At 50.3% G+C, this 12007-nt stretch overlaps 1 protein-coding gene across 2 annotated transcripts; it reads right to left on the bottom strand.

Annotated features, from left to right (window-relative positions):
- Positions 1-261: 261 nt before the first annotated feature.
- On the bottom strand, positions 262-10357 carry SIGLECL1 (SIGLEC family like 1). Of its 2 annotated transcripts, XM_084755939.1 has the most exons (7): positions 10298-10351; positions 9723-9802; positions 6505-6592; positions 5969-6250; positions 5031-5136; positions 3794-3944; positions 262-527 (listed from the first exon to the last, which is right to left on the bottom strand). In XM_084755939.1, exons 3-7 carry the CDS (start codon positions 6527-6529, stop codon positions 510-512), a joined length of 582 nt encoding a protein of 193 aa, XP_084612065.1. In that variant the 5' UTR covers positions 6530-6592; positions 9723-9802; positions 10298-10351; the 3' UTR covers positions 262-509. The 2 variants fall into 2 exon arrangements, with proteins under 2 accessions (XP_084612065.1, XP_084612066.1); XM_084755940.1 differs by lacking the exon at positions 9723-9802 and having other exon boundaries at positions 10298-10357.
- Between the last annotated feature and the right edge of the window lie 1650 nt (positions 10358-12007).

Here is a 12007-nt window from a genome sequence, read left to right on the forward strand (position 1 = left end):
GCCTGCCCGCTGCCTGCCTGCCTGCCTGCCTGTCCGCCTGTCTGTCTGCCTGTCTGCCCACTGCCTGCCTGCCCACTATCTGTCTGCCCTGCCTGCCTGCCTGTCTGCCTACCTGCCTGCCCACTGTTTGTCTGTCTGCCCTGCCTGCCTGTCGGTCTGTCTGTGTCTGTGTGCCTGTCTGTGGAACTGGTCATGAAGGGATCAAAATCCCTTCTTTCACAGTGCCACAGGCACTTTCCTCACCTGTGACTCTGGCCCAGAGTGAGACATGTGTCTTTTAGCTCATTCAAACAACAAATCATACAGGTGACCTTCAAAAGTCCTGAGACCAGACCCAAGAGCGGTCCCCACCCCTTGGGGAATGGGTAGATGGCTTTGGGTGTTCAGATTCTCAGGACCTCAAGTTTATTATGGACTTGGGGCTTCTGGGTCTCCATGAACTTTTGTAATTCTGGGGCTAACAGCAACGTGTGATGCGTGTGACGCAGTTTCCATGGGCTTCGCTGGTCTCAGGTTACTTCCTTTTCCTGGAAAATGAGAAAGGAGTTGGGGCAAAGAGAGATGATGTAACAGACTTACAGACAATGCAGCCACACCTGAAAAGGAACTCCATCTACACATGGATCAAACATTGGCTTACCATTCCCCACAGTACCATGATGGGAACCTACAAACGCTCTCTTGTTGCTCTGCCCGACCCGCGCCCCCGCCCGCAAGCCTTAGTCCTCTTTCTGTGAGGAAACCTTTCCCGACCAGCTTGGTTACTCTGAGGACAAGGGCTGGATATGACTCACTCCCAGGGCCTCACACTGCCCAGCCTACAGATTAGGAGACACCGTGGGGAATTCTGGTGCAATTGGAGAGATGCATAGTGCAACGGTTCCTTTTGTTATTGCAGACCAAATAAATACCTGCAACATAGATGGGGAAGGCATGTTCTGGCTCACAATGTAAGAAAACATACGGCCCACCAAGGTAGGGTGGGGATGGAAGGATGTGAGGCGGCTGTACACAATGAGTGTCCAGTCAGGAAGCAGAGAGCAGACTGGGCCCAGGATATAGAAACTTAAGCCGCCCCCGCCCCCGCCCCCGCCCCCCACTCCCCATACATACAGCACTTCCTTCAGCCAGGCTCTACTTTCTAAAAGTTCCATAATCTTCCACAATGGCACACCAGCTGAGAAACGTGTGTTCAAGTTACACAGTCTATGGATGTGGGTGTGGGGTCTGGATTCACGTTCAAAGTACAACACAAGGCGAATCCACAAAACAACACTAGTTCTGTGCACAGGGCGTTAGGAGGCCCCACCCCCTGCCCCCCCCCACCCCCCCACCCCGCTGAGGTAGTTTGAATGAGAAATGCCCTGCCCCACCCACAAACACAATGGGCTCCTGTATTTAATCACTTAGTCCTCAGTCAGTGGCACTGATTGGGGAGGTCACAGAGCCTTTGAGAGATGGAGCCCAGCCTTCCTGGAGGAAGTATGTCACTGGGGGGGGGGGATGGGCTTTGCGTGTTTATAGTCTCACACCACTTTCTGTCTGTGCTCGGCTTCTTACTTGTATTTGACCATATTCATATTTGTATTTGATCAGCTTCCTGCCACTGATGCCGTACCTGCCACCACAGTGGACTCTTAGCCATCTGGAGCCATAAGCCCAAATCAACTCTTCCTTGGTCTTGGTATCTTATCACAGAAACAGGAAAGTAACAGATAACACCGCCTGCTTATGGTCCTGGAGACTCACAGACGACAAATAAAGAATGGGACTTGCTAGCCTCCAGCCCTGTTCCATCCAAGATGCCCTGGGCTTGTAGGGTTCAGGGTGAAGGAAGGAGCAACCTGGCGTTGTGGCTTAGATGTGAAATGAGACAGCGGCTCTCTGTGTTGACCATTTGCTCTCTAGCTGTGGCTACTGTTTCGGGAGGTTGTGGAACCTTTGGGGCTGGATGAATGGCTGTTGCAAGTGGCCCAGTCAGGGTGAACCTTTGAGAGTTATAGCCTGGCCTTCTTCCTGCCAGGGCTCTCTGTTTCTCTTTTCTCTCTCTCTCTCTCTCTCTCTCTCTCTCTCTCTCTCTCTCTCTCTCTCTCTCTCTCTCTCCCTCTCTCTCTCTCTCTCTGTGTGTGTGTATGTGTGTGTGTTGTTTGCAAGAGTTTTTTTTTTTTTTAGGCAGGCGGTGGTGGCACAAGCCTTTAATCTCAACACTTGGGAGGCAGAGGCAAGCGTATTGATGTGAGTTCGAGGCCAGCCTGGTCTACAGAGTGAGTTCCGGGACAGCCAGAGCTGTTACACAGAGCAACCCCATCTCGGAGGGAGGGGGAGATTTTTTTTTAATGTGTGTCTGTGTGATATGTGAGCATGTGTGCAGATCCCTAGAGAGGCCAGAAGAGGGCATGGGATCCTCTAGTCAGTTGTGAGCTGTCTGATGTGGATGCTTGGGACAGAACTCAGGTCTTCCAGGAGCAGGAAGTGCTCCTAACAGCAAAGCCACCTCTCCATCTGGAAACAGTTTATCTGGGCTCTTAGCTCAAGTTTCATCATGGCGGGAAATTCAAGGCATCAGGAGAGCAAAGAACTTATGCTTGCCAGCTGCTGTTCAGCTCAGTTTCTCCACTGATACAGCCAGGGAACGGTGCCACCCACAGCAGGCAGGTCACCTTGGCCCATGCAGTGAAGACAGGCCCCACAGGCATGTCCCAAGGCCCATCTCCCAAGTGACTCTATACTCCTGGTTGACAGCTGACACTGACCATCACAGACTGTATCCCTTAAACCATGAGCCCAAGCAAATCCTTTAAGTTGCTTGTGTCCAGTATTTGGTGACAGAGCTGAGACTTCAGTGCTACGTAGTCTCCCGGCACTGACTTGGGCCTGAGGCTGTGGGTGGCTTCTGCCTGCTGCACGCCAGGAGCCAAACCTTCAGTTTCCATTCTGGCGCTACTGCTAGGAGGCTATCAATCAACTTCCCAATGGGGATTCAGTGTGTGTGTGTGTGTGTGTGTGTGTGTGTGTGTGTGTGTGTGTGTTGCATACATATGGTATATGTGTATGTGTGTGTTGTGTATAGAGTGTCTGTGTGTGGCATATGTGTGTGTATGTATGTATGTGTGTGTGCTGCATACATATCATATGTATGTATGTGTACCTGAGTGTGTATGGAGTGTCTGTGTGTGTGGTATATGTGTGTATGTACATGTGTATGTGTGTTGTATGCATATGGTATGTATGTGTGTGGGGGTGTATGCGCATATGTGTGTGTATGTTTAGTATGTGTATGTGTGTGTGCTGTATATGGCATGTGTGTATAGTGTGTGTGCACACCTGTATGTGGTGTGTATGGTGTGTCTGTGTGTATATGTGTGTATATATGATCTGTATATGGAGTATATGTGTATGGTATGTATATACTATGTCTGTATATATGTATGTATGCTCTGTGTGTGTGTGTGTATGTGTGTATGCTCTGTGTGTGTGTCTGTGTATATGTATGTATGCTCTGTGTGTGTATGTGTGTGTGTGTGTCTGTGTATATGTATGTATGCTCTGTGTGTGTGTGTGTGTGTGTGTGTGTGTGTGTTAATTTTTCTAATTACCTTTTAAACTCTATGTCATAGTTTCTTCCATGAGGCTTTTGGGGTCTCAACTCCAGTACCTACAAAACAACCTGCAAGGCCATTGTGCCTTATACATGCCACAGCTGGGCAGGATCTCTCCACGGCAGCGTGCAAGCTTGCTCTCACTAACACTGCTCTGCGACACTGGACTCCTTCCTGGTGCAAGGGGCACTCACCAAGGCCTGCTTCCCAGAGGGTGGCTCAGTGTTGGATTCCCTCGGCTCCTGGAGCTTCACACTGGATCCCTGGTCCGTCCCGGCCGCAGAGCCCTCCTGTGCTCTCATCCGCGCACACTTCTTTGCCTGATCCGTCCTGAGACATTCCGCTCTAAGGAAATGTGTTCCGATCAGTTCCAACCTCCTGCCTCTCTGCATCCCCATGTGGGCTCCAGATTTGATTGGCATTCAAGTCTGGTGTCTCAAGAGTCCCGCCAGCTTCCTGTGTTGTCCGGGGAAAGCCACCCACCTTCTCTGCAAGTCAGTTCCACACCCTGTGTGGTAGGGATTCCCTGTTTAACAGACCAAAGGGTTCAGATGGGTCAACTGGGAACGGTCCTTGCGCCCTGTAGAGAGATTGCTATGTATTTAAGTTAATTAACTTGTTGTATGGGGAAGTTTTTAAAAGCATATTAATTTTTATTTCATGTATATGGTGTTTTGCCTGCACGTATGTTTGTGCACCACATGCAGTGCCCTCAGAGGCCAGAAGAGGGTAGCAGATCCTGTGGAACTGGAGTTAAAGATGCTTGGGATGTGGGCTCTGACAACTAAACCTAGGTCTTCTGCAAGAGCGGCCAGTGCTCTTAACTCTTGATGCATCTTTGAAATTTCTTGTCATTTGCTTGCTTGTTTGTATTTGTTTGTTTGTTTGTTTGTTTAGACAGACTGTCCTGTAGCCTTGAACTCACCACATTAAAGCTGACCTTGAACTTCTGATCTTCCAGTCTCCACCTCCGGAGCGGTGGGCTATGGGCGTGCACCATCACATTCCCACAGTGCTGGGGGATTGAGCCCATGGCGCCCTGTATGCCAAGCAAGTGCTCTACGCTCTACCATCTGAGCAATGCTCTGCTGAGCCCAACTCCTCTCCCTGTGCCACTCCACCCCTCTTCTCCTCTCCCCGATAGGCACTCAGGCCCGATTACCACCCTTCTTACTGCCAGACAGGACTAGAGGGGACAGAAGGACGAGGCCCCTACGATGGCCTTTGTGGCCTTTATGGAAAGAGATGCTTGCTCTGGGTCTCACTGTGTGATATGGCAGGAAAGGCCTCGCTGGATCTGGATGCCAGCACCATGCTCCTATACTTCCTCAGCCTCTGGAACCCTGACATAAGTAACCCTCTGTGCTCCGTAAATTAGCTCATCTTAGCTGTTTTGTTACGGTAGCATAACGTGAACTAAGGCATACTCACATGAAGGGGAGGAAGCAGAGAAAAAGTACTGTGACCGCCATGGCTGCATAGACCACACCCTGGAGCATCGCCTTCAGAAAGATCTGGGGAGCCAAATGGCCCTTTCCTGGGAGTAGAAGACATTTCAGTAAGGTTTTCTTTTTACAAGTAAAAGTATTTTAAATGTCATTTATTTATATATTTAATTTATATGGGGGAGATTATATGTGCCACAGTGTGCACGAAGACACGTTTCAGTAATGTGCTTCTAATTCCCACCACGTGGCCCCTGAGGATTGGACTCAGGTTGTCATGCTTGGCAGCAAGCACCTTTCCCTGTCAAGCCACATTGCACACCCTCAGGAAGCCACTCTTTTTGTTTGTTTTGTTTTGTTTTTATTAATTTATTCATATTACATCTCAGTGGTTATCCCATCCCTTGTATCCTCCCATTCCTCTCTCCCATTTCCCCTTACTCCCCTCCCCTATGACTGTGACTGAGGGGGACCTCCTCCCCCTGTATATGCTCATAGGGTATCAAGTCTCTTCTTGGTAACCTGCTGTCCTTCCTCTGAGTGCCACCAGGTCTCCCCCTCAGGGGACATGGTCAAATCTGAGGCACCAGAGTTCGTGGGAAAGTCAGACCCCACTCTCCACTCAACTGTGGAGAATGTCCTGTCCTGTGGCTAGATCTGGGTAGGGGTTTGAAGTTTACTGCCTGTATTGTCTTTGGCTAGTGCCATAGTTTGAGCAGGACCCCTGGGCCCAAATCTGCCTATCATAATGTTCTACTTGTAGGTTTCTAGGACCCTCTGGATCCTTCTACTTTACCATTCTCCCATGCAGGAAGCCATTTAAGACCTCAGATTCAGATTCCAAGCTGTGCTCCCTTTTCTGGCCTCAATGCCAACCCCTCCCTGTCCACCGCCCTCATTCAGGCTCCAAGTCCCCACCCTCACTTGACATCAGCAGGATGCTCAAACCATGGGTTCCGTGTTGGTTCCTTCCCTCGCAGAGAAGAACTGTGCCCATTTTCGGGGCCTGGGCCAGGCTGAGGGTGCTGTTGTCCCAGGGACCACGTATGGTAGAGGTCACCTGGAGGTGGCCATGCCCACTGTTCACGTCCACAGGAACTCCGTCCACCCACCAGTGCACAGACGGTGTGGGGATCCCATGAAAGAAACAACTGCACTGCAATGTCTTCTCCATTGCACAGAAGGAGTCGAGCAGTCTGACAGGTTCTGTGGCGAGGGAGAGGCAGGGGTCAGTGAGGTAATCTGAGTTTCCCTTTTTCTCTTTCTTCAGGACCCAGCTTTATTTTCTTTGTTTGCCACACTGGGTATGGAACTCAAGGCCTCCCACATGCTACACAATGCTTTACCACTGAGCCACACCCCAAGCCCCTTCCTGGGGGATTCTAGGCACAGAGACGAGCATCACAGTCCCATCGGCAGCTTCCTTGGACTGCTCTAGAAGTGCCTCTTGTCCTACTCACCCAGCTGTGGCTGTGGCAGGCCCATATGCAACAGCAAGAATTCCCAGGCATACAATACTCTTCACTGTGGAGAATGAAGTGACAGCAACTGAAAGAAGACGAGGAGGTGGGTGAGCAGAAACGTCTTCACAAAGCAGGTGCCTGAAAACCCCGGGTCAACCCAAGCACAGGATGACCTGGAGAAGCGAGAATTACATGGGACAAGAGGCTCAAGAATATGTAGGAACAGGAGGCATCCACTAAGATCCTCCGTGAAGCCGCCATGCTGTGACTCTTTAGGAAGAGGGGCTCAACAGCCAGGTATTTCTCAAAAGCTAGTGGGGATGCATGAAAGGATGGTACCGTGGAGAGTTGAGGGATGCATGAAAGGATGGGTACCATGGAGAGTCGGGGATGCATGAAAAGATGGGTACCATGGAGAGTTGGGGGATGCATGAAAGGATGGGTACCATGGAGGGTTGGGGGATACATGAAAGGATGGGTACCATGGAGGGTTGGGGATGCATGAAAGGATGGGTACCATGGAGGGTTGGGGATACATGAAAGGATGGGTACCATGGAGAGTTGGGGACGCATGAAAGGATGGGTACCATGGAGAGTTGGGGATACATGAAAGGATGGGTACCATGGAGGGTTGGGGATACATGAAAGGATGGGTAGCATGGAGAGTTGGGGATACATGAAAGGATGGGTACCATGGAGAGTTGGGGATGCATGAAAGGATGGGTACCATGGAGGGTTGGGGACGCATGAAAGGATGGGTACCATGGAGGGTTGGGGACGCATGAAAGGATGGGTACCATGGAGAGTTGGGGGACGCATGGAAGGATGGGTACCATGGAGGGTTGGGGACGCATGAAAGGATGGGTACCATGGAGAGTTGGGGACGCATGAGAGGATGGCTACCATGGAGGGTTGGGGATGCATGAAAGGATGGGTACCATGGAGGGTTGGGGACGCATGAAAGGATGGGTACCATGGAGGGTTGGGGGACGCATGAAAGGATGGGTACCATGGAGGGTTGGGGACGCATGAAAGGATGGGTACCATGGAGGGTTGGGGACGCATGAAAGGATGGGTACCATGGAGGGTTGGGGACGCATGAAAGGATGGGTACCATGGAGAGTTGGGGACGCATGAAAGGATGGGTACCATGGAGAGTTGGGGATGCATGAAAGGACGGGTACCATGGAGAGTTGGGGATGCATGAAAGGATGGGTACCATGGAGGGTTGGGGACGCATGAAAGGATGGGTACCATGGAGGGTTGGGGACGCATGAAAGGATGGGTACCATGGAGGGTTGGGGACGCATGAAAGGATGGGTACCATGGAGGGTTGGGGACGCATGAAAGGATGGGTACCATGGAGGGTTGGGGACGCATGAAAGGATGGGTACCATGGAGGGTTGGGGGACGCATGAAAGGATGGGTACCATGGAGGGTTGGGGACGCATGAAAGGATGGGTACCATGGAGGGTTGGGGACGCATGAAAGGATGGGTACCATGGAGGGTTGGGGACGCATGAAAGGATGGGTACCATGGAGGGTTGGGGACGCATGAAAGGATGGGTACCATGGAGGGTTGGGGATGCATGAAAGGATGGGTACCATGGAGAGTTGGGGATGCATGAAAGGATGGGTACCATGGAGGATTGGGGACGCATGAAAGGATGGGTACCATGGAGGGTTGGGGACGCATGAAAGGATGGGTACCATGGAGGGTTGGGGACGCATGAAAGGATGGGTACCATGGAGGGTTGGGGATGCATGAAAGGATGGGTACCATGGAGGGTTGGGGACGCATGAAAGGATGGGTACCATGGAGGGTTGGGGATGCATGAAAGGATGGGTACCATGGAGGGTTGGGGACGCATGAAAGGATGGGTACCATGGAGGGTTGGGGACGCATGAAAGGATGGGTACCATGGAGAGTTGGGGACGCATGAAAGGATGGGTACCATGGAGGGTTGGGGACGCATGAAAGGATGGGTACCATGGAGAGTAGGGGGATGCATGAAAGGATGGGTACCATGGAGGGTTGGGATCAAGAGATTCTTCTTCCATTGGGACCAATTGAGGAAGGGTCAGGTTGTCAGTGACTGCAGGCCAGGTGACCAGGGCAGAGGCCTCTGCTGTTATTGGGAAAGGATGCTGTGCTTGAGTTGAAACGCGAAGGATGGGGGACAGGATCCAGGGAGGTGGGTAGAATTTGGAACTTCTGGTGTTCCAGAAATGAGCCTGAATAAATCAACCAGTAAACCCATAGCCACATGGGGCAGCTCACATCTGTAATGTCATCACTTGGAAGGCTGAAATAGGAAGGTGGCTATAGAGGGCCATGTTGATCAGGCTCCCAGAGTACAGGGATTGTAGGGAAACCAACCAAAGAATGACCACTCTGACTCCTCACAGAAAGATGGCACTCCCCAGGCTTCCCGGCCATAAATTCTCCTTATTTTCACACCAAACAGGAGCCTCATTCTTGTTCTGTCAACTACCCCCGCCCTGCCACCTTTCCCTCCCTCCTCCCAGCTTAAAACGTCATCCTGGATGTTGGAATGAGCCCGGTTTATATCCTGACCCAAGCTTTGCCAGTAAATCACCAAATAACTCTGGTCAAGTCTCTTCCCTTCTCCAATTTTGTTTCCATATCCATGTCACGGGGGTAGGATTTATTGCCGGAGATGTAGTGATCAATCAAGCTTTATAATTCTGATTTCTTCTTACTCGTCTCTGCCAGGATTTAAGGAATGTAGGTGGGATGGCATCTCATGGATCCGTCCTGGATCTCCTTTGGCCATCACTTCTCTGCATTTTATTCCATGTTTTGTTCTGAGGACTCCATGGAATTACTTTCCCTCAGCATACTTCCGTCTGTCTGTCTGTCTGTCTGTCTGTCTGTCTGTCTGTCTCCCTATCTCCCCCTTCCCGGCCAAGTGCTCACCAACTGTTAGATTTGTTTGTTTCTGTGTTTTACAGTCTTATGTAGCCCAGGGTGGCCTTTCTGTGTAGCGGAGGATGACCTTGAAATCCTAATGTCCTGCTCCCACCTCCCAAGAGCTAGGATTGCAGGTGTGTAATTAGAATTAATTTACCAAGAGACTGGTGGCAGCCTAGTTAATGGATTAACCTGGCAGTTTACGACAGAGATGGATTAACTGGTATACAAGGGAGCTAATGGCTAACTCACACAGGCACTAAAGTGATCATGAACTCACAGGCTTCTTGTTTGTTCTACTGGCAGAATGGTGACCCACCAGCTTCCTTTCAGGCTAATTTGGTGACACACTAAAAGTGACTGAAGGGAGACAGGACAAAAACATGGCTGAGGGGTGACAGGACAAAAACATGACTGAAGGGTGACAGGACAAAAACATGACTGAAGAGTGACAGGACAAAAACATGACTGAGGGGAGACAGGACAAAAACATGACTGAGGGGTGACAGGACAAAAACATGACTGAGGGGTGACAGGACAAAAACATGACTGAGGGGTGACAGGACAAAAACATGACTGAGGGGAGACAGGACAAAAACATGACTGAGGGGTGACAGGACAAAAACATGACTGAGGGGTGACAGGACAAAAACATGACTGAGGGGAGACAGGACAAAAACATGACTGAGGGGTGACAGGACAAAAACATGACTGAGGGGAGACAGGACGAACTAGTTAGTAAGAGAGACAAGGCAGAAAAGTGACTGATGGGTGACAGGTTGAACAGCTGACAGAGAGGTGAAAAGCTGATCAGGTACTGAGGAGTGACCCGTTGACTAGCATAGAGAGAGTCACCTGGTGAACTACCGGTGCGCAGTCCCCGCCTGCCAATCCTGAATTGGCCTTGGAGGAACCACAGAGCTCGCGCGGTGCCTCCGTGCTGAGGTTGCAGAGCGGCCTAACTGCCCTGTGGCTGCCTCGCGAGAGTACCAAGGATGCGCTGGCTGAGGACTGCTTGGCTAAGGGGGGAACTCCATGTCCCTGGAAGCCTGTCTTGGACAATGTCAAGGCACAAGAACTCTGTAGATCCCACGGGCCCAAGTAGCCAGTCATCTTTGGTCCGCCAGGCTCTAACCACAGGAGTGCTGCGTGACTGCAAGTGCCTGTAGAGGCCACAAGAGGGCGACAGACCTGCCGGAGCTGGAGTTGCAAGGTATTTTCGGCCAATTGCCGTACAGGGTGCTAGAAACCAAGTGCTCTTAACTAGTGAGCCATAAGGGATGTTAAGCAGAGACTTCCTACATTTAAATTTTAATGTAAAAAAAATCAAGTACGTTTAAATAATTATAGAATTAGGCATTATTAAATAATATGACAGATGTAAGAAAAAAATGTAAAATCCCAGTTTAAAACTCTCCCTATACCTCTGTAAGCAGCACTCCACAGTTTGAATTTTCTTTTTAAACCAAATTTAATGGCACTTAAGATTAGACAAAACAGCTAAGGAAAGCATGAATGGAGTGGCTGGAGAGACAGCTTAGTGGCTAAGAGCACTGACTGCTTTCCTAGAGGACCCAAGCTCAATCCCCAGCATCTACAGGGCAGGTCACTCCTGTTTGTAACTCAAATTCCAGGGCACTGGATACCCTATTCTGACTTCTGTGGGCACTGTATGCGTGTGGTGCGCAGACACTGATGCAGGCACTCAAACACACACAAAAATAAACAAATCTTTAGAAACATGAAATAAATAATAAATGAGTAACAGCACAATGAAGAAAACCAGGCAGAGAAGCCGGGTGTGCTGACTCAAGCTTGTAACTGAGGCAGGAGAGTTGCTGTGAGTTCCAGATTGGCCCAGGTTCCAGAGTGAGATTTTGCCTAAAACAAAAACAAAACAAACAAACAAGCAAAAAACCTAAAACAAAGCAACTCCAAATCAAAAAGCCAGGTGAAGGAGACTACTGGGATCTATGGGCAGAAGTCAGATCTTTGCTTAATATCCCACAGGACACAGGACACACACACACTCATACACACACACTCACACACACACACTCATACACACACACTCACACACACTCACACACACACACTCATACACACACTCACACACACTCACACACACAGACAGATACACTCACACACATAGATACACACACAGACACACACACACACTCATACACACACACACTCTCTCTCTCTCTCACACACACACATACACACACACTCACACACACACTCACACACACACATACACACACACACACACTCATACACACACACACACATACACACGAGCCATCCCGTTTATGACAAGCACGCAGGTTGATGACCCAGTCTGGCCTATAGGTAGTGCAGAAGCTAGAATTAGAGCAGCTTGTGAGAGGAAGTGGTATTTGATCCACTTAGAGTTGATTTTTGTGCGGGGTGGGCGTCGGGGTGGGGGTGGGAGTGGGGGTTGGGGTAGGGGTGAGGGGGGGTGGGGGTTGGGGTGAGGGTGGGGGTGGGGGATGAGAGGCCTGGTTTCATTCTCCTGTGGGGAGATACACGTATTTTGTTGAA

Source organism: Acomys minous (assembly GCF_964271855.1).
Source record: "Acomys minous genome assembly, chromosome: 2".
Lineage (NCBI taxonomy): Eukaryota > Metazoa > Chordata > Mammalia > Rodentia > Muridae > Acomys > Acomys minous.